The sequence below is a fragment of the Emys orbicularis genome, chromosome 11, assembly GCF_028017835.1.
Source record: "Emys orbicularis isolate rEmyOrb1 chromosome 11, rEmyOrb1.hap1, whole genome shotgun sequence".
Classification (NCBI taxonomy): domain Eukaryota; kingdom Metazoa; phylum Chordata; order Testudines; family Emydidae; genus Emys; species Emys orbicularis.
Window position 1 is genome coordinate 18,127,332 of NC_088693.1, and position 23,747 is coordinate 18,151,078.

Here is a 23,747-nt window from a genome sequence, read left to right on the forward strand (position 1 = left end):
GGAGAATGAGGTAACAGATTTAAGATGGTGTCAGGAACCAACAATTCATAGCTCAATTTTTGCAGCAATTAATATTTAAAAATCCTTGGACATCTGTGCCCCTATATTTAAGACAAGCTGATCAAATAGTGGAAGCAGAGGAAATGATCTTCATGTGAATCACATAAAAAAGGAAAGTTGGATAATTAAATGCAAAAAAGCAGGCAAAGGCTGAAGATTAATGGTCCCTGGGGACACTGGGGAAAAAATGGCAAGAGAGGCAAACTGCACACAATTAGATGACCGTGATCACTTCCATACCAAGTGCTATTCCTGCTAAGCCTATATCACAACATTCCAAATGACCAGTGGTATCAAATGCTATGGAACTATGCAGCAATACATGAGCCAATAAGACCATCACCAGTGCATAGGAAGAACCCATTCACCATGTTAACCACTGCTGTTCCAGCAGTTGAAAACCTAGCTTGCAAGCCTCTAATAAACTGTTCTGAGGAAGCTGATTAAACAGTTGTTTGATTGCACCCTATTCAAACACTTTAGCAGGAAAGCATAAATAGGAAAAAGACAGATAAGTTGCTGGACAGTAAAATATGGTTCTGTTAAGAAGAGGGCTGTAATAGGATTTAACCATTTCAATGTGATTGGAACAAGACACAATAATAATCTGTTTAAGACATGGGAAGTGTTCCCAAATGTGCTAATCAAGTGTTCACTGGCATATTGTTGGAGAATGTAAATGAGTCAGGGATCAAGACCTTTGTGTTCTCCCACTATGTAGTACAGAGTGGAGCAAAATGCCCAAAAATCCATAATGTGTCTGTGTAGAGGGGAAAATTGACTACATGGGATGTTCCTACCCACCCTTTCCCCTTCCACTCTCCCTCCCCTCCCCACAATATTTCTGACCTCTGGAAAAAGCCCTTGGGTCTCATCCTCATTTATGTGAGAAAAGAGGCATGGCCAGGGCAAAAAGAGGATCATTCTTCCTCCGAAGCACTGCAGAAGGAATACAGTAAAACATGCAGGTTAATGTTGCTTGAAGCAGAAGACTGAAAATTAGCATGAACATTTAGGGCCCAACTGAGAAGACAGTGGGAGCTAAGGGCACTCAGCGCCATGCAGGAGTTGCTCAGCATGGACTCACATCCCTACAAGTGCTCTCTACTGAAAAAACAACCATGTTGGGGACTCAGTTACAACACAAGAGCTCATGTTTGAGGAAACAAGAAGCAAAAATGCTGCTCATTGAAGAGTGATTCACTAGCAAAGCTGCTTCCTAGAGGAATCCAGATTCAACCTCTGTTCCCACTGGTTAATTATTACATAACAAAAGGACACTGACAACTTAAAATTCACATTTCAGTAAGAAAATGATTTACCTGCTGTAAAGTAACTGCAAGTAATATCTAAGATTACTATATGGGAAAGAAATGAGAGGGGAAAATATGTTTTCTCTATTTTTATCCTATCTGCTTAGTATGTATTAAACAGCACTGGTTGCCTATAGTCAGTTTCACTGTTTCCCTGGTGTAGTGAGTTAGGCCTCAATCCTGCAAACACTTGCATATGCTTAATTTTATACCAGACATTGCAAACATGTTGTTTTCATGGATCATTAACACAGCAATAAGAAAGAGAAAGTCACTAGAAAAAAATTAGGAAAGAGTGTTTGTAAAATCACAAAACTTCGCAGGGTGATAGTGAGGCAGTTGTAGTTAATGAAAATAATTCTCACTCATTTTTTTTAAACTAATTGATTTCAAGGTGCTGTTCGTGAATGCAAAGCTTCTGCATTTGTTATAATAAGCTTTGTTTACCACAAAGGGGAGCAAAACCAATATATATTGTTCTCACTGTCTTAAGTGGGACCAAAGATTTTTTTATATGACAAAATACATTTATGGAACTCAAGATACATTTATGGAAAATTAAGTAAAGTGAAAGAAAGTCAAGAGTGATAAGCATGCACAAGTATTTAAATTAATACCAATAGATTAAAGCGGGGGTTCTCAAACTTCATTGCACTGCGACCCCCTTCTGACAATAAAAATTATAACACAACCCCAGGGGGGAACGAAGTCTGAGCCACCCCAGCCCCACCGCCCCAGGTGGGGGGCCAAAGCCCCAGCCTCGCCGTCCTGGGTGGAGGGGCCTGTAACCTGAGCCCCGCCATCCATGACTGGCTCTAGGTTTTTTGCCGCCCCAAGCAAAAAAATTTTTGGCTGCCCCCCACCCCAGCCCTGGGCCCTCACCCCCTGCCGCCCCAGTCCTGGTTTCTCTCTTCTCCCCCCACCTGCACCCCCTGCTGCCCCAGCGCTGGGCTCTCTCTTCTCCCCCCCCACCACCCGCACCCCCTGCCGCCCCAGCCCTGGGCTCCCCACCACCAGTGCTGACTCCACCCGCTCCCCCCTCGCCTCCAGCTGGTCCGGCGCTGGCAGGGTCGGAGTAAGCAGTGGGGCTCCCAGGAAGCGCCTCAGCCCAGGGTCCCTCCAGCCAGGGCTCTCACCTTCAGGACCGGCCGGGACCCGGGAGGGCAGAGCCAGGGAACCGCCCCGGCAGGGGGCTGAGGAGCCCGGGCAGGGTAGCCCCAGAGGGAGCGGAGCCCCGGAGAGCGGGACATGGGCCCCGCACGGCAGCACTCCGCCCTCTATGGCCCCGCTGCTGCTGCTGCTTCTGGCCGCCCCGCCACAGCCCCTGGGCGGCTTGGGCCGCTTCGCCCAGCCCTGGCTGCGCCGCTGGGGGGCAGCCGCCCTGCAGCACCTGCAGGTGGCTCCGTGTGCCCCACGGGGCAGCCCCCAGCCCGAGTGTCCCCCGTTTGGAGCCTGCCCGGCCCAGCCACAAGGTGCAGCGCTATTCCCCCGCGGCGCGAACCGCAGTGGCCCCAGGGCGCCCCCCCTGCACACGACGCGCTGCTGCTGCCAGGGCCAGCTCTACGCTTTTGCCGCCGGAAGCAAAAAAAAAAAAAAATGGCCAGAATGCCGCCCTTGAAAATGTGCCACCCAAGCATGTGCTTGGTTTGCTGGTGCCTAGAGCCAGCCCTGGGCCTCGGTCTTTGGCTTCAGCCACAGGCGGTGGGGCTTGGGCTTCGACTTCAGCCCTGGGGCCCAGCAAGTCTAAACCAGCCTTGGTGACCCCATTAAAACAGGGTCTTGACCCACTTTGGGGCCCTGACCTACAGTTTGAGAACCGCTGGATTAGTGTAACAATAGATCACACACACCTAACTGCTGCTCTGGGCTTTTGTCCCTGAACTGAAGTGATTCTAAAGAAAATTGTTATAACTGTTCCACAAATAACAAAAATATTTTTAAAAGCCAAACACCAATTTTTATAGTCCCACATTAAGGCACATGTATGTATGTAACCAGAGGGTTATATGCTTCTTCTGGGCAGAGAAAGCTCATTCCAAGCATCTGTGGCCCACAGCAATTCAAATCCCATACAAATGCCTACTTATGTGACAGCTGCCATCTTGGCCAACATCAGAGATTGAATTGGGGACTGGCAAAGCTATAAGTGTAAATCTATATGGATTGAGCTAAGTAGCTAGATCCTGTTATGAATAATTACTATTCACTCATAAAAGTACTTTCATTTGCACATGTGCCCAGTTTTGCTTGGTGAGCTAGACTGACTCATCATATTAATTATTATTTTCCCCATTTTGGGTCATATTCTTCCCATGAATACCTCATGTACAATTCCCATTGTCTTCTGTAGCTGTGGTTCTCAACCTTTTTTCATTTGTCGCCCCTAAACAGTTTTGAACGGAGGTGCGGACCCCTCTGGAAATCTGCAGACCCCCCAGGGGTCCGTGGACCACACATTGAGAGCCACTGTTCTATAAGAACCATGTGCTTGTATCCAGTCTGTCCCCTATGCATGTACCTGCTTCCTGCAGATTGACTGACAAATCTCTATAATTAATCTGTAATGCATGAGATCAAACCATGATCAGACCTAGGACAAAATCATAATCTGCATTTTCATATTTAAAGACTTTTGTTCTTCTATGTAGGAGTCACTGTACAAGCCCTTTCTACAGTTCCTGTAATGTTCAACTATTGGGTAAGTCCTTGCAAACAAATTTTGTAAGTCATAGATACTATAAAATTCAAAATAATGAAATCCTGTGCCTGTGAGTTAGGCAGTTCAGCCAGTCACCAGAATAATATGGCAAAGCTGCTCTGGCAGTGGAAGAGAGGCCAGCAAAGTAACATGGCAAAGCTGCTCCAGCAGGAGCTGGACTCTGCAGAGCTCCACTCTGGAGAACATTTAATACAAGTGGGTGAGACAGCAACAGGAATTTAGGAAGAGCAACAGGGAGCAGGGAGAGAGCCTTTACAGAGCATGAATCTAGGACTGGAGTGTATGATAGAAAGGAAAAAGAGGCAAGTTCTGATTCATTGGGTTGTAAGTCTATCAAATAGATGTTTTCCCATCAAAATAAAATTTCAAAAATTGCCACAGGGAAATCCACCTTCTTTGTACTGGGGTAAGGAAGAATGCACTTCCTTCATGCACAGCACTGCAGAATTAGCCAGGTGCTTTATGAGGGATTTCTACCTTCCTCTGAAGCATCTAGTAGGAAAGTAGAACTAATGAGCCATTTGTCCAGTCTACTTTGTCAAATCATGTTTGGATGTAAATCATGAAGAATCTGATTTGCCCACCGGAGGGTATCTGGGCAGTTTCCATCTTATTGACATTGGAATGCATAGATGAAGTATTACAAATACGCTTTAATAGAACAGATACATTTACAAAAAATGTCCCTTTCTTTTAAATATCACACTCCCAATATGGGAAAGCTATTGGTGCAGGAAGCTCTGAGTCTGAAATTACACCTCCCACTTAGCAGCACAACTAGAATTGCAGAATGGATTCACACTTATTTCAAATGCATCAAACAAACAACAAAATGGTTTCTAAAAGGTTGATCCTAGCAAACAATAGGCTAGATTCATCCCAGGTGTAGCACCCATTGACTTCAACAATTTAACATCAATGCAGTTACATCAGGAATTCACTTGGCCCATTTCCTATATGTATCTAGTACATCACAGTAATCATGTTGAATGATAATACATAAAAATTCAGTTACAGATGTCCTTACATAAAAAATTATTACAGCATAGCCCATAAATTAACTGTACACCTCTAGTACTTTGTGTAGGATGACGTTTCCCATATTCTATACTGAAATAAATATTTGTTTGGTTTTTGTTTTCTCCTTGAACACACCCTAGGAAAAAATAGGGAACCAATTAATTTGTATAATATAGTTCTCCCTGGATGTCATGGCTGCCATATTAGAAATAGCACTAAGAACTTTAAATTTTACAAATCTTTTGTTCATGTTTACTCTGTAAAATTCATCATGCTCCAATGTCACACATTTCCACCTTCCTCTACGCCATTCTTCCATCTTCCCAACTCCAGCAATAAAATGGTATGTTAAAAAAAAAAGATGTAAAGTTTAAATCTGGATCCCAAAGACCTTAAAAATTTGGGGTAGTCAAATCTAAGGGGTTGGTTTGGTCCATTTTAGAGAAAAAGGCCAGATGCAAAATCCACATTTGGGTTTGGATCCAAGTTCCACCCCACAGAAAATTGGGAGGGCTCTGGAATTTTACTTAACACTCATTTCTAAATCAAAACCTAGGGGAATGCCTACGGAAAATACAGATCAAGTACACACTTCCCTTTTTACTTGGACTGTTTGGCATTTACCCCTTGGTAAACAATGTAACGCAAAGGGTACATACTGAGATTGGTAATTTTAAGTGTGAACAACATGTCCATTATAATACCACCAGAAGAGCCTTTACAATTCCTCACCATGGGAAGTCTTCCACACCAATTATTTCATTCTTGTACTGCAGCAATAACATTATTTGGACACTAGACCAACTCTATGGTCAAACCTGTGCAGAGGTAAATAAATAGAATTGAAATCAGGGGTGAGAGAACTTGCTTTGCCAAGGATTCACTTGAAACTCCTGGCTTCTATATTTACAAGAGAATTCTCAATGTTTGAGCAGAGCTGTGCATGAACCAAATCCCCAGATACAAACTCCCCCCGTTGAGATCTGGACTCAAAGTTTGTGGTCCAGGTCTGGTCTATGGAGTGCATTTTATCTTACATTCTCCTATTTGCTGCTTTTCTTCTGGTGCCCCATTCTGCCCTCTCAAAATGTAAGTTACAATCATTTTACATTCCGACTGAATGCCAAACTGGGGCAAATTTAGACCTACTTATGCTTTGTGTATAAACTGGTAAGAAAATGGATGTAACTCACTTCACCATTTACATCACCACTCAGTTCTGCCAGAGATTCAGTTGGAAGATACAACTGCTTACACCAGGTCTCTATTTGCCTTCTGACAGGCACGTGAGTGCTATAAGAGATTCTCTAAAAAATCCTGAGAGCCTCAGCAAATGAGGCCAGATTCTTCCTTGCCTTTTATGCCCCTGAGGGGTAGGAGGAAAAGCAACTAATGCATGAGTATGCAAGATAAAGTAAACCCAACTCATCAATCCTTCCCCTAGGATTTCAAACAGGGCAGAATTTGGCCTAAAGGCCTTACACCTATTCAGAATGACTAGTGGTGAAGCAAAAGCCTTGGTTTAAGTCTTCTCCTTGTATTGTTTGCTGTGACATTTTTTCTTGGTGATAATTTGCATGCAATCCTTTGGGTTTCTTCCAACATCTGTCAAGGTGATAACATTTGGGAACTACATTTTAATTTACTCTTCTTCTTAATATCATACCAGGCCAAACCTGAGGATACTTTAGATCTGTGCCAATTATTAAATAATGACTTAGCTGCTACAGTAAAAAAGTACCCCAAGAGGTTTATCGGCCTTGGCACATTACCTATGCAAGCACCAGACCTGGCTGTGAAGGAAATGTATCGCTGTGTGAACGAGCTTGGCTTTCCTGGGGTACAGATAGGATCTCATATCAACGAATGGGACCTGAATGCACCAGAACTGTTTGCTGTCTATGCTGTGAGTAGACATTTCCTAGTTTATCCCAAAGAATGTTGTGATATGAAATTCTAACTAAACAAAAGGCATTGGGAATAATTCAGCTGTCAGTTACACTAGTATAAATCCAAATATTTCAATGGAAATAATCTAAATTTACAGTAGTATATCTGAGAGCAGGATTTAGTCCAGAAAATCTGTTTAATGTAGCTAATTTTCTTTATGTAATGAATGATCATTTACAAGAGACACTCATACATTTGCTCTAATGACTGGGGGAGACAGCTAATATTGAATATTATTAATTTGCAAATAAACTAACATAATAAATGTTAAAAAGGAAAGGATAGTACATTTCACAGGGTCTTTGTTCATATGGTGTCTCATCCAGCCCCACTAAAGTCAATGGGAGTTTTTACCATTTGTTTCAATGGGCACAGGGTCAAGCCTATATATCCAATTGAGCATTCATGGCTGGATCCCATACTCTTTACTCACCCAAGAATATTAGTGAAGTCAATGGGAGTTGTGAGTGTGCAAGGACTGCAGAATTGGGCCTTTATTCAAGCAGATTCCCAATGATGCTCTTTGAAGTTATGCGTGAGAAAGGCATGCTGATAAATAGCTATTTGATAGGTTTAGCTTTAATTATGTATGGTAATTCACCATGAGATACCAGCAAATGTTCTGGAGCATATTTTGTAAAATACATAATGAAATCTTAGTCATATGAGACCTCACTGTAGGTCTCGCTCCACTATTGCTGGAAAATTAGGAGAGTTGCCACTTTTTTGGTTTGTGAATGAGGGCGTATGTGACAATTAGTAAAGTCTGAGTTAGTCCTATGATTACTTTTGTGTCCAAGTAGAATTAAATGGGGAACAGTTTAAGGCTGGGAGTTTCAAAGTGACCAAAGGGAGTTAGGCATCAAATTTCAATGAGATTTGGGCACTTAGCAACCAACAGCTATTTGGAAAATCTGAGCCTCAGTCATTTAATTTTTTTAATGTATCTAAGATATTTCTTAGGTAGCAAGGGCCAACTGAAGTATTTGAAAAGACTGTTATAGACTTCTATGGGTTTTGGATCAGGCCATGATAACCTTGGAATCTAAGTGCCACACAGAATTGAGTAAACATCACCAAAAATTCAAAATTGAGTTTATAGATTACAAACTGAGTTTATAGATTATACATTTTTTAAAACAGCGTGAAGTCCAGATGGGCTCCATCATTTATCTAAATTCCTAGATTTAATCAGTGTACATTCTGTATCTGATCCACAGGTTATTATAACTGTCAGCTTGAAACTGATTCATGGCAGTTACTTTTCAGAACTCTCAATTTGCTTGAGAACTGTTAGTGCAGCATCTTGATGACTTGTTTGGTTTTGCGGTCACACACAGTCCGTTATCAATCTCCACTTTATGGGGATGCTTACATCCATCAATATGTTGGAACATATACAGGAAGTTACCTCCCACAATAATTAGCATCACATGCAGAAACACCCTTGGAAAGTAAAGATGATGAAAAAAAGCTACATTTGACCTTGAGCTGTATCAGTTCATCAAGCCACTTACTGAGCTACACATTTTTGTTTACGAATATAATCCTGATCCTTATGACAACAGTTAACTATTCACAAATCATGAGCTTGCATTTATCCACAAATTTTAGCTTTATTTACTTTGTAAGACTAGTTAACCACTAATTGTTCAACTCTGTGATTATATCTCCCTTACAAGAAACATAGGTCCAGACATACATGTGATAAAATAGAATTATTAAAATCCCTATTAAGCACGTGAGTAGACCTGACTACTCGTGTTTAAAATTAAGCATGTACCTAGTTCACTCAATCAGGACCCATAACCTGTACAATTCCTCTGTTTTCTTTTCTGAAATTACCAACAGTTGAAATCCCAGTGTTCGAGGTTTGTGTACTGTTTGGATTTGTTTGTTTGTTTGCTTACAAAGAAATTCTCTTTAACTCTATATTGTATAGAGGAGCTATTCAAATACTAAAAAGAAAGGGGAGGGAAGTTAAGACCAACTTATAACAAAATAAAGACTAATTTATGGGCACTACTCACCACAACTATGTCTAACCTACTGTATCATTTACATGTGTGTTAAATTATGTAATTAATACATTAATATTATTTTATCACATTCCTAATAAATGAACAGCACAGCGTGCACATATATTCATTGGCAAGAGTTTGTGTTGATGGCAAGCTATTCAGGTCGTCCTTGCCAATAAAAGCTTTAAACTACACCATGCTATCATGTAACTTGCTGTGCTCCATATTTAACAGAAAAGAAATATTTCAGAAATATACAGACTTTAAAAAAATCTTGGTACTATTTGTGTATCAATCCACATGTAACGTCAGACTCTCTTAACACATGGGTCCAACTGTAAATTTTTTAAATCTCTAAAAATTATCCAAATTTTCTGACACAGTAATGCTGCAATGTAAAGGTCTCATCTTGTAAGCTACTTAGGCTAAAGATAAGAATTGTATCCTACTGGAAAAGAGGGAATTCCCAGCTTTCTAATGGAATAAGTTCATTATTCCTGCACAAAGTCTTGGAATGTTAAATGTAGTCCCAGTGGAGACGGATTAGTGGGAAGAATGGAGCTTGATTTGTAGCCCTCCAGATTGGATAGAAACAATTCTAAACGTGAATCCATGCAGTGGGACAGGTAACAAGTGTTCCCAAACACAGCAGACTTCTGTTCTATAGGCACCTCTATCCAATGCTCTGAGAAGTCACCCCATGTGTTAAATACAATCAGGCAGAATGTTAGTTTGCACTTAGTTTAACTTTGCAGTAAGACACAGATACAAATAATGTGATAAGCACTTTTGTACCAAACAATTAAATCTGAAGAACGCTTTTACTTAAATGACAAAATGTTGTTATAAGGGCCCAATCCTGCAGCCCTCAAGGAAAATTTTGAATCGGAGTAAGGACTGGAGTAAGGATCAGGGCTGAAGGGGTAAATACCACAATCTTCATGGGTGCAGGATGTCTTTCCAGGGGCTTGTCTTAACTAGAAAAATTACACCGAGTCAAAACATGACCTAGAGCTCAACTAACATGATGTTGAGCACAACTTTGTAGGCAGTGTAGATGCAGGCAGTCATGTTCAACACCACGTCAGCTGGTCAGTGTTCGTTAACTTGAGATTATGCTCTAATTCAGTGTAGTTCTCTAGCAAAGACAAGCCTCATGCTGCTGCTATGGTGGGCTTTGAGGGGATGCTGACTATATGGATCCACTGGCTCATGCATTCACACACACACAGGGACTGGGAATGGGAAAAGGAGCATAGCAACCAGGGAGCCCTTGGTGCCCTTTAGTTGTAGTAGGGCCATGCCACAGCTTTGAGGGTGGATTCTGTATGTGCCAAGCCCATTTACTCAGACTTGGTATAGGGGCTACAACTTGGGCCTAAGTGAGCACCTCCATTTTTTGCTAAATCTTGTAATCCTTTCTATGAACTATTTACAGCCAAAGCAAAAAAAGGCCTTTTTAACAGTATTGCCCGGAGCATACATACATTTTGGAGTTCATTTTGCTGCCGTTACGTCCAGATAATATTTTTTTCCTTTTCACCAAAGGCAGCTGAATTATTAAACTGTTGTCTGTTTGTGCATCCCTGGGACATGCAGACAAATGGAAGGATGTCCAAGTACTGGCTTCCCTGGCTTGTGGGTGAGTATATAGTTACAATGCTTAATCTTCATTCATTACCTGGCATTAGCTGCAACACCTTATGCCAAGGAGACAATTGCAAATGTATAATTGCATGAGAAAGACTACATTATTTTTCTGTCAATCATTTTTAAAATCAGACACTGCCATTAGGTCAACACTGTAAACTTCACTGGCTAAACTTTATATATCTATAATATCTGTATCACTAGAATTTAAGGGGCTTGCAGCAGCCTCTAATGTTCTCTTGCCTCCTAGAGAGCAGATCTCCAGGAACACATCTTCTGCCTCTGTAACAAGAAGGCTCCCAAAGGGAGCATGATTAGAAGAAAGACAAGTGGAATTAGCAAATGACCCTCTGAAACAGAGACCAGGAAGGGAATATTTTGAATTTAAGTTCATTTCAACCATAGCTGAAACAACATGTGCTTGAGGCTCTTTAGAGGTATAGGCAACAGGGAATTGTTTCGTTTCTGTGTTTTCCACATCTGTCAGTTAAATTAGAGTTGAAGTCCAGCACAGAGTAACAGTGGGTAAAATTGTGACAGTCCCTGGAAAATTGTATGCCTGATTCTATTCTTACACAGTGCTAAACCAGATAAAGTAACTCAATAGACTTCACTGGAGTTACACACCACTGTGACTGAGAACAGAATCAGGCACTTTAGCCCTATCTCCACTAGAACATTTTGGTGTTGCACCCACCACTGCACTTGTGAAACGCCTGACCTCCATACATGAAATTTCTAGCAAAGGTGCACAAGTGTTCACATCACCACTGGGTTGCACTACATTTGCCATGTCTATACTAGAGCCTTTTGTTAACCCTGGTTCAGATCCAATGTGAGCTCTAGTATAGATGGGCTACCAGCTGCTCACACTATTTTTAACACCATATCATATAACCTTACTCAGCGCAGGTCTATTTGACATGGTGTTAAAAAGAACTGAATATTGTTATATTTACTTACTTAATGAGATGCAGTAACCTAAAAACACATTCTCATGGTATTTATGTAGAGCTTTACATCTTCAGAGCACTGCACAAACATTAATTAATCCTGGCAACTCCCTTCTGAGTGTTATTTTCCCCCATCACAGGAAAACTAAGGCAGAGAGGTTAATACCCAAATTTTCAAAGTCTAAAGTTAGGCACATCAGTGACCTGATGTTTTAGAGGTGCTGAGCACCCTCAACATCCATGGACTGGTTTAGGCTCCTAAATTTGGCTTTAGGTGCTTATCTCTAGGCACCCAAGTTTGAAAATTCTGTCCCAAAGGTAGAGAGAGTCAGTGTCAGAGCTGAGATTACAGCTCAGGAATTCTTAGTTCCTAGTCCTGTTTTCTGACCACAGTTTAAGAACTTTAACTAATAGCGTTGAGTGCTTCTCTAATAAGAAATAAAGCTATGCAGTTTGTCATTTGCACTGTAACTGTTAACTTTGGCATTAAGTATAGAGGATATTGGGGAAAACATCAAGCTGCAGTGTGATGTCTTATGTTATGAAACTTTTTCTTGTTGTTAGGCATGCCAGGGGAAACAACCATTGCCATTTGCTCCATGATTATGGGAGGAATTTTTGAAACTTTTCCTAAACTGAAAGTTTGCTTTGCCCATGGAGGTAGGTACAGTAGTTTGCCTCAGAAGCCACTGTTCTTGCTGGGGATTATTGAATGGTTCTGCTGTTTGATTTTGTCTGTTATCAGAGCAAATTCAAGCATTTAATTTTATATTATTTGAAAAACAACACTCAGTAAAAATATAAAGTTAAAATAAAGACTTAGGCCTATCTCAAAGGGATGATTTAAAAAGGAACAAGCCATTTTAAAGGTGATTGTTAAAAGGAACCAGGCCTTGTCATTCCTAATGAATCAGTTTAGTTCAAATGTTCCAAAATAACTGGGTTTTGTCATCTCCTGTTTCCCGTGGACTTGAGTCCACATTACAAAACACCACTACAGCTGTCAGTAATTGGCATCTTTGTTGATAGTCTGAGCAAAGAAGCCAAGGATTGAAAAGCCCTAGAGACCAAAGTATCCACTTTTCTCTAGAGATACCCCATGTTGATCAGTATTGATATCTGGGTTTGAATTCACCAGTATGACCTACTGACCCTTTTGGAAGTCAGTGGGAGTTTTGTATGAGGAAAGATTTGGAGTGAGGCCATGGTCTGTGGGTTGCTTTTGAAATATGCAGATTGGATAACACAAAATTTATCACAAGCAATGAAAAATGGATCATGCAGCCTTTGCGTAATGCTTCTCGGTAGCTTCTGCTTTCTGAAAATAAGCTTCTCAGAGACTAGTCTTTTGACAAGAAATGTTCACTCAAAACCCAAGCCAGATAAGTCAAGGACAGTTTTGAATACAAAAGGTTGCAGAATCCAGTCCTCGATGTTTTGATATGTCACTGGGACTCAGTTTGACCACACAGCAGATTTAACCAAAAGGGGTAATTAAAAGTCACCACAAATTACTTACTCTAGGCAAGACTTTTTAGTAGCCCATCTTAATTATGCATTTATGATGAGCTAATAAGGGCAAAATGCTTATGGATGGTGTGGGGAAAAAGAAAGGGTGTAGCTTCTTCAGCATTGTCTGGCAACTTGTTTGGCAAAGAGAACATCAGAAGAGCTGAAGGTGAGTTGTTTATTCAGAATTTCTTTCTTTCTCGTTTCCCCCTTTTTTTCCTTTCTTTTTTTCTTCCTTTTCAAATCTGAGCTGAGAGTAAATTGGAAACAAAATCAGAAGCCTGCACCAACTCAGAGATACTCAGGAAGGAGCTGCTCTTGTAAGAGAGACGAAAGAAAAGGCACACAATAGGAGCAGAGGGAAACACAGAAAAGCTTATACAGTACCAATAAAGGAAGCAAACTAAAATGCAGGCGACAGATTGCTGTTTGTAGCGATTACAAAAACTTTGCCCACAGTGCTATTCTAAGCTCTCAGATATTATTGTGCTCCAGTGACAAAGGCAGAAATGTCAATGTTGCAGTTACTTCCACTTGTTTGTTTTAAGTGTCATTTTATATCAAGTTTTTTTTAAAATAAGGTTAAAAATGGAAAAAAGATAGTAAGCTCTTCTAATTAGAGCTATGATTTTTGCTCTCAGGATTGTGTCTGAAAAAAAGACATGCAGCCGTATCTGATATAAATAATGAAGCCCTCATGGCTAACTTTATACTCTTTACATTGAATTGCCTGCTGTGTGGTATAAAATCTATGACCAGGATAACTTCGCAGTATGGCTCATATTGTCATATGGAATCTGGTGAGCTCTAAAGATGCGCATCTGTTTTCTGGTGTATTGTTGACCTGGCCATTTTTCTGTTTTGACATCCAATGGGAAGCAATTTTCTTTTGAAATTATGTTCCTGAAGAGAAAGAACGGACAGCTGGGGAGGAAATGTGAGGAGAAGGGAACAGAGACTTTCGTCTCATGGCAAGAGCTGGCACGTGTCACTTGAATAATGGTTGTCAATGAGTATATTATTTTGGGGTGTGGGTATTCTCACAAATTCCACCCACACACCAGACTCAGTCCTCTTGAGATGCAAAAGTGAGACATCAAAACAAGGTGCCATGCAAGTAGGATTTGCAGATCTTCAGAATCTGATATTCCTTTTTTTCCTTGAATGTTTTGCTCTGTAGTGAAATTGATAACAATATTGATATTTAAATTATTATTGTTCAAGCTTCAGTGTTAACACTCATTGATACGGATAGGGGAACTTTCCAAGGACCAATAGTTTCAGGTGTCTACCAGCTGAGACAGACATCACTGCTTCAGTTTACATTGGGTTCATATTTCAAAGGTTTTCCTTAAAATCATAAGGACTAGAGATCCAGCCTAGCAGGTCTAGGAAACTGTAAAGTTAAATCAAATATCAAGCAAACTGAAGTGGAGAGAAGATGTACAACTGTTCGGCATGTATTTTATCTATGTAATAATCAGATATGTCTATTTCTTCCCTCAGTGCCTGAAGAATTTACTTGCATTGACCAACACGGTTCTTACCAATGAAAGCCCAGTAATTCTGCCCATCAAATCTTGTAGTGCTTTCACTTATCACTGTGCCATCATTTAAAATTGCCTCCATCCTCCCACACAACCTATCTCACAACATGTAGCTGACAGGGCTGCCAGTGTCTTCCAAAGGCGTGTCTATATCAGCCAGAAAAACAATGGATGAATTCCTGGCCCCATTAAAGTCAATGGGACCAGGATTTCACCACGCATCTAGCAAAAACTTTTGTGTGCTGCTTCCACTGCCGCTGTAAACATGGTCTTAAGACTGTACAGCTACTGTGAGCCGGCTGTGAAGGGGAGATCCATGAGCAGTGCAGTGAACACTCTCGCTACCCAAAATAAGCTGACAAAATCATCTACAACCCCCAGCCACTGTTGGTCCAATGAGTGTGCTTCCCCGCCCCCCAGTCTCAATCCCTGGTCAAAAACACTATATGCCAATCTTTAGCCATTGATGTGGCTCAATTCTTATAACGTTGGAGCCAAATCTTCTGCTGGAGCAAATTGGAGTTTCTCTATTGATGTTAATGGAACGATGCTTATTTGCACCATTTTATTACATTTTGTGCCTGGGGTTGTTGTGATTAAGATCTCTTGCTCACTCTTGAGTATTATATGATACTAATTTCTATATAGCTGCACAATAACCTCTCTCTGTGTTGACAAATTAGCTTTTTTCCTTCCTGTTTTTTCAGGTTTTGTAAAGCAAAGAAATAATTTCCACTTTCAATACAATTACCTCTTTGTAGGTGGCGCTTTCCCATATACACTAGGGCGTATTTCCCATGGATTCAATGTGCGCCCTGATTTGTGTGCAGTGGATAATAAAGTTGATCCAAAGAAATACCTCGGTTCATTTTACACGGATTCACTTGTCCATGATCCTCGGGCCCTAAAGCTGCTAATCGATGTAATAGGAGAGGTGAGTTGGAATATTTCCTAGGATATACAGCTGATATTGCCCAGGTGAGTCATACTGCGTTCAGTTCTTTCTTGAGGAACTCGAGTGGGAATCTTATCATGCTTCAAATATGGACACAAACAGAAAATTATTTCAGCCCCCTTTTGGCAGCTAGATACTTCCAATCCAAGTGGCTGGTTAGGATCAGTGGTGCAAGTAGATTTTAACTCTTACCAGTACAGTACCGACCCCTGACTCCACCCGCCCTCACAAAAAATGTTCTGTAACTAGAGCCCTGCACGGATACAAATTTATACCCACGGATGTGGATATCAGCGGATAGAAATCGGTATCCGCTGAACCTCAGGGCTCTCCTGGGAACCACAGCAGTGAAAGGAGCAGAATGTGGGGCCACCACTCCCAGGAGCGAGCGGCCCACGCTAGCAGCTCCTCTGGCGCAGCTGTAGCCTCCCCCAGCCCTTCCACACGGCTGAGTCTCCTGTCTGGGGTCTGTACAGCCCCGCCAGAGGATAGGGCTGAGGGCGGGTTTGCGGGTGGTACAGCCGCGCCGGTGGAGCTGCCAGCATGGGGAGATGGCTCCTGGGAGTGGCAGCCCCATGTTCTGCTCTTTTTGCCATTGCGGTTCCCAGGAGAGCCCTGCGGTTCAGCGGATACCAATTTTTATCCATGGCTATCTGCATCCACAAGTATAAATTTGTATCCGCGCAGGGCTCTACAATTCATTCTTGAAATAGGTCTTTCTGGCACAGCATACCAGCAATAAATGTCTTAATGGTATGGTGTGCCTGACCGTACCGGCTTACTTGCACCACTGGTTAGGATCCAGTCAGAGGTGAAAGTAAGCCGGTACGGTCCAGTCCTGTACAGTGTACCAGCAAGAGCTGGTCCGCCATGCCGGATCAGACCAGCTTCTCAGGTGGTGATTTAAAGGGTCCAGGGCTCCAGCCGCTGCGGGAAGCCCCGGGCATGGATTTAAAGCTGGAGCTCTGGCACCTGCAGGGAGCCCTGAGCCCTTAAAAGCGTCGCCCGAGCCCAACTGCCAGAGCTCCGGCGGGGATTTAAAGGGCCTGGGGCTTCCCACAGTGGCCAGAGCCCCGGGCCCTTTAAATCACTGCCGGAGCCCTGCCGCTGCTACCCCAGCAGCAGCAGGGCTCTGGAGGCGATTTAAAGGGCCCGGGGCTACCTGCAGTGCCCGAGCCCGGCTGCCGGAGCCCCGGGAGCTGGGCTCCGGCAGGGATTTAAAGGGCCCGGGGCTCCCCACAGTGGCCAGAGCCCCGGGCCCATTAAATCACTGCCGGAGCCCTGCCGCCGCTACCCCAGCCCTAGCCCCAAGCCCTGCCACCCCGGGATAGCGGCGGCAAGGCTCCTGCGGTGATTTAAAGGGCCCGGAACCTCGGGCCCTTTAATTCACCCCTGAGCCCCGGGGCTCCCAGGCGCCTCTGCAGCTGATTGCTCCTGGGTGATTTAAAGGCCCTGGGGCTCCCAGCCACAGCTGGAGCCCCAGGGCCTCTAAATCTTGAAAGGCCCCGCCTCTTCCTGTTGAGGCCACGCCCCGCTCAGGACTCCGGCGTATCTGTAAATCCTTTAAACTACTTTCATCCCTGGATCCAGTAGTTATTTTTCAACTGAGATTGGCCTTCCTCAAGACATTCTTAAGGAAGGCCATTCACAGCTGAAACTCGACCATTTCTTAACAAGTCCTCATTATATAAAGTTAATCCTAATATTTGGCATATATAAAGTATTATTAATTTGCACTTCCAAAATGCCTTCCATCTGAAGATCTCAAAGTAGTTTACAAAAGTTAAGCCTCTGAACATCCCTGAGAAGTACACCATGTTTATATCTGAAACCATTTTAAAAAGGGTTCCCAAGCATGGCTCTTTTTGTAATGTAGTTGGATCCAAAGGGATCAGAAGTGCAGGTGGATGGATAGAACTGGTGTACAAAACATATTAACAAGGTACAAAATACCAACACCTGACTAAACAGTGGGTGAAATCTTGGTCCCATTGAAGTTAAGTTAATGGGAGTTTTGTCATTTACTTCAATAGGACCAGGATTTCAGCCAGTGAATATAAGCTCAGAACCTCAGCTAGTCTAAATCGGCGTATCTCCATGAAGCCAATGGAGCTATACTGGTCTACATCAGTTGAGGTTTCTGCCTCATGGAGTTCTAGAAATAATGGGCCCAATACTGCAAATTTTTGTCATCCTTGTTCCCGTGGACTGTGAACAATTCACTTCAGTGAGAATACTCACCTGAGTTAGGCTGCTTGCTTTGTTCATAAACCATCACAAGAACCCCAAACCCAAAGAAATAAACAAAATCCCCAAGTGTTTTCATAAAAACACTTTTAGTTGAGAAAAGCAAATAGTATTTCTGCTTGGGAAGCAATAGGCTGGAAAATCACTAAAGGGAATTCAGGTGGAAATCCTGAATGGCATATTAAACAGAACAGAATGCTAAATATTTTAACTGTTATGGCAGAAAGGAAAGGAAATATTATAGTAGCTGCCTATTTAAATAAGAGTATGGGACAAAAAACCCAACCCTGAACTGGAATGTCCCAAATACTAGTGGGACTGAACAGTCCCTTCCACAGGCAAGCCTGCAGAAGACGGCCAAATGAGTTTTCTCCCCAGTTACTCTATGGGGTGCAGTGTTTGCCTTTCCCTGGAAGCAGGCAAGAGGATAGCATCCAAACTCCATGAAACCTGGGATCTATATGGATCCCAGGGGATCAGCAGGAGCTTAGAGCCATCCATACAGAAAGCCTGTGTCAGTGGGCTGTGGATCTCTGGAACCCACACAGGGCTTCTGCATCTGTCAGAGGAATCCCCACCATGGAGGGGAACTGTAAATACAGCCTACGCCTTCTCCTTCCTTGTCCCAGCCACTGCTTGCTCCCTCCCAACACGTTTCGCTGGATCCTCACAGTGCCCTCCCCAGGGAAGAGGGGGTTGCTTCCACAAGGACCCCTTACACATACAGATCTCAGAGGCACACTGTGGCCAATGTTTTCTCTCCATCGAATACTAAAAAGCTAGTTAATTACCCACTTTCACCACTAGATGTCTGTGCAGACCGCTCTAATTAATAGATTGTATGGCTGGCACAGGGATCTTTTTACTAGGCAGAGAAAAAGAGCAACAACATGTAAGAAGCAATTGATTACAGTTAACTATGCATTCTGGGCACAGTCCACAACCCATTGAAGTGAATGGGCTTTTGGATCAGGGCCTCTGTTGGGATACCCACCACTTGTGAGTCCTTACTCCTGCATGCAGCTCCCCCACAGTGTCTGTGCAGTGTAGACAGACTTAACCATTCGAAGATGCCCTCAAGACTCAGCAACATGATAGCACAATTAACCACCCAAAATAATATAAGGAGAGTTCTATACACAAAGCTGCACATAATAAGGCTATCGTTCCACTGAGCGAAGACAGAGTAAAGACCAAAGTCACCAGAATTTAGAGATAGATTTACAGTGGGAGCTGTATGAAAAGTCCACAGTGACAACTGAAACCATGCAACCTAGGTTTATTACAAACAAACAAACCCTCACCAGGCTGTTTGTCAAAAGCATTGCTAAAAGCACAGTGCAGTAGAGGATCAGCCACCTCCAATGGCTTCCTTGTGTATAACTTTGAGGAGAATTTCCCCAACTCTATCCTTGTTTATAGGCATGTTATGCATGACCGGCTCTAGTTTTTTTGCCGCCCCAAGCAAAAAAATTTTTGGCTGCCACCCACCCCAGCCCTGGGCCCTCACCCCCCCCCACCCCCTGCCGCCCCAGCCCTGGGTTCTCTCTTCTCCCCCCACCCGCACCCCCTGCCGCCCCAGCGCTGGGCTCTCTCTTCCCCTCCCCCACCCGCACCCCCTGCCGCCCCAGCCCTGGGCTCCCCACCACCAGAGCTGACTCCACCCGCTCCCCCCTCGCCTCCAGCCGGTCCGGCGCTGGCAGGGTCGGGGTAAGCAGCGGGGCTCCTGGGCCGCACCTCAGCCCAGGGTCCCTCCAGCCAGGGCTCTCGCCTTCAGGACCAGCCGGGACCCGGGAGGTCAGAGCCAGGGAACTGCCCCGGCAGGGGGCTGAAGAGCCTGGGCAGGGTAGCCCCAGAGGAAGTGGAGCCCCGGAGAGCGGGACGTGGGACCCGACCCGCACGGTAGCGCTCTGCCCTCTATGGCCCCGCTGCTGCTGCTGCTTCTGGCCGCCCTGCCGCAGCCCCTGGGCGGCTTGGGCCGCTTCGCCCAGCCCCGGCTGCGCCGCTGGGGGGCAGCCGCCCTGCAGCACCTGCAGGTGGCTCCGTGTGCCCCGCGGGGCAGCCCCCAGCCCGAGTGTCCCCCGTTTGGAGCCTGCCTGGCCCAGCCACAAGGTGCAGCGCTATTCCCCCGCGGTGCGAACCGCAGTGGCCCCAGGGCGCCCCCCGCACACAACGCGCTGCTGCTGCCAGGGCCAGCTCTACGCTTTTGCCGCCGGAAGCAAAAAAAAAAAAAAAATGGCCAGAATGCCGCCCTTGAAAATGTGCCACCCCAAGCATGTGCTTGGTTTGCTGGTGCCTAGAGCCAGCCCTGATGTTATGGCATTCTCAGCAGAACTGCGAGTCCTATGGCATGTTTGGCACACAGATATTCCCCATCAGGCTCAGTGCATGTAGGTTGTGAGCTCTCTGGAGCTGGGACTGTCTTTTTTGTTATTTATCTGTAAAGTGCCTAGCACTGGGGCTCTGATCCTAGATTGGGGCTCACAGATGCTACCATACAAATCATAATAATATAACATGGATGTTCTATCCAGGCTTTTCTACTGCACTTTGTGATACTTTTTGGATCCAATGCATCTATTTTTGCAATAGATTTCAAGATTTTAGTACATATGATCCAACCTTCAGGTTCATGGCCCATTTACAAGGTTTTGCCTCAAAGATTTATGGACTAGCAGCCCCTGCATTTTCACTTACTACTCCACTGAGTTCTTTTCTGCAAAAATCTCTCCAAACCTTCAATTTACCCTAATTTTATAATAAAAAACTAATTTAGCTGGGCCATATTAATCTCTGGTATATTTCCATAGCTCTTCAATATTATTACAGCACAACAGATTGAGCCTAGCCCTTTAATTTTAAGCTGTTCCTTTAATATTACCAGATTTCTTCCCCTGATTATGCAAGTGTAAAACCATTTGGTGTCTTCTTCCTCTCCCTTTTACAATACTGTGAGAAATGCTATGCCTTCATTCAGTAGATTTAAGTGAATTGCAACTGGGTGATTCAGCATTCTGGAGGTTGCTGAGATTCCAGGTCCTTTTTCTGGGTTGGTTAATTTATTTTTAAAGACTGCGCTGGCGGAGTCAAGCGGAAGAGAAACAGAAGTTGCAAACTCATATGTGACTGAAAGGCTTAAAACATAAAGTTAATTAACCTGCCTACAAAGCAGATTTCAGTGAAATTCTGAAGAATGAAGAATCTGTCCCTTGGAATGCTTTCCACATTTGTCAGTGGTACCCAGAGAAATCATTCTTCAGCGTATATATGGTGAAGTATGATTCTATCCCACTATACAAGTACAGTTGTCTGTGGGGATACCTATGGGAGCCCTCCTTGTAGGATTAGCTGCAACTGTGGCCTAACCTATAATCCTGGACTGAGACTGGGAATACTTCAGAGAGGTCCTAAAATAATATGGTGACCATCCATCCAAAGGGACCACACTGGCTCTGTGGACTAAAAGGGCTTTGGGGTGCAGTAGGAATGGTTGTGATAGGCAAAGCAGAGGACCCAAGAGAAGAGAATTTCAACCAGCCAGAAGATCCTTCTCCTGCCCTCACCCTGAAAGACACCAAGACAACACTCCCACAGGAGGTGGATCATCTAACAGGAAATACTGATTTCATATGAGTACAAAGCAATGATCAGACACTGAGCCAGGCCTACCACCAGATGGCAGTGGTCAACAGTGAAGTCACATTGTTTTACCTCAGTTGGTAAAACAATGGCCTGATTTTGAGCTCAGAGGGAAAGGCCACAAACGTGGTCCAGTATACCTTGCAATTGCATGAGAGGCTTAAATCTCTAGTTACCTTTGCAAAAGAGAGCCCGTGAAAGACCCAGCAAACCCAAGGTGTACAAGCAAGCCACCCATCTGCATGTGTTTAGGCCTTGTGACTGAGTGCTGTTACTACTACAGAGTCTGGAGTCTACATTCCTGGTCAGAGGGTAAGGACCATTTAAGGCAGTAAAACAAGTGGGTCCAGTGGACTATGAGACCTGACAGCCAGGAAAGAGAAAAGAGACACAACTGTACCATATTAACCTGACCCTGAACTAGGTCCCCAGGCACCCGTGATCCAGAGTTTTGAGGTCACACAGGTGGAGGAAGATCTCCAACCGGAACAAAAAACCCAGACACAGCACCTGGTCAAGTCTTTCCCCTCGGTATTTTCGGCTCTACTGGGACAAACTCACCTGATCTACCACCAAATAGCTACAGGAGCAGAGCAACGAGTCCAGGACACCCCTCGGCTGCGTCCTTGGATAATATGGGAAATCGTCTGGAAGGAGTTACAAGCAATGCTTGATCTCTGGGAGGAGGAGAATCTCACTGTGAGTGGAGGCATCCTATTGTTCTGGTACCGAAAACAGAGGACACAACACGGTTATCATTCTATCCAAATTTAATGCATACCCAATGCCCAAGATAGATGAACTGTTGGAATGCCTAGAAGCAGCCAGATATATCACTACTATGGATTTTACAAAATGGTACTGGCAGATCCCTTTGATGCCTGAGTCGTGGGAAAAGCTTTACCAGTTTTGCACCATGCCCTTTGGCTTCCACAGGGCAGCAGCTATGTTCCAACGATTGATGGACTGAGTGCTTTGGCGACACAGGGAGTAAGCAATGGCCTATCTTTATGACAGTTCTTGATAGCCAGAACTGGAACAACCGCACACAATATGTCACTCCTTGCTGGAGATGCAGGACTCACAGCAAACCCAGCGAGATGCAAGGCATAAGAACAGCCATACTGGGTCAGACCAATGGTCCACCTAGACCAGTATCCTGTCTTCCGACAGTGGCCAATACTAGGTGCTTCAGAGGGAATGAACAGGACAGGTAATCATCAAGTGGGGGGACGGACCGTATTAGAGTCAGCTGCTGCTTTTGGTGAATTAAATGGCAGCCTCAGTGCTGCTTTATGTTGCATAAGTTTGTAATGGGCCTCGTAAGAGCAATGACACCCACCCCATTTATCCCTGGCATGCCTCCCACACTTGAGAGGGCCGGGAGCAGGTGACAAAGAGTCAGCCACACCAGCTTTACACTACCTGGGAATTCCCCGACACAAGGGACTCCTCAGCCAGAGCAACACAAATGGCATGAAGGGGAAGCTCATGGTTTTTTCCAGAAAACTTTTGATAAAATTTCATGAAACACTGTGAAATCCAAGCTTTGCTTGAACTCGTTAAACACATAACAAATTGGGATAACTTCTATCAGGGATAGGAGGTAGTAAGTGAATATATAATAAACTAGAAAGGCAGGCTTCTGAAGGAGATACTAAAGGCCAAATGCTGCCACTCTTACTCATGTTGAATCGCTTCTTGCTCCATGATTAATTTCACTGATTCCAATGCGATTACTTACAGAGTAAGGGGGATGAAATCTGGACCTAAATAAATGGCAGTTTGGCTTCCTATTGCAGTACTGCCAAACCCAAGCATTGCAAAAATTGTCAGATCCCCAAAATCATGAAATTGTCTTAAAAATCATGAGTTTTTTTTTTAAATAACAAATTTTGGGTTCTTTTTCAATGTCTTCTGGTCTGTGCACTTTTAAGGGGTACTCAGGTCATGTTTTAAAACTTTTCTCTGCACCCATATGGTGTTGGGAATTTATTTATGTATTTATTTATTTTAAATGAAAGCTGAAATTCTCACATAATCACTTGTCTCCAGAAGCTAGGACATTTTAAAAAAACAACCCACCAAATATTGCAACACTTGCAATGAAATCATGAGTAAGGCTAAGATTTTGTCATGGATATTTTTAGTAAAAGTCACAGAC

General features: G+C 43.6%; 1 protein-coding gene across 1 annotated transcript in view; it reads left to right on the forward strand.

Annotated features, from left to right (window-relative positions):
* Positions 1-23,747, forward strand: part of ACMSD (aminocarboxymuconate semialdehyde decarboxylase) — a 49,409-nt gene that overhangs the window by 19,893 nt on the left and 5,769 nt on the right. Inside the window, exons 4-8 of the mRNA XM_065413734.1 lie at positions 4,022-4,071; positions 6,782-7,018; positions 10,632-10,725; positions 12,251-12,346; positions 15,504-15,676. Of these exons, the coding sequence (XP_065269806.1) occupies positions 4,022-4,071; positions 6,782-7,018; positions 10,632-10,725; positions 12,251-12,346; positions 15,504-15,676 (650 nt within the window). The remainder of the gene's footprint in view (positions 1-4,021; positions 4,072-6,781; positions 7,019-10,631; positions 10,726-12,250; positions 12,347-15,503; positions 15,677-23,747) is intronic.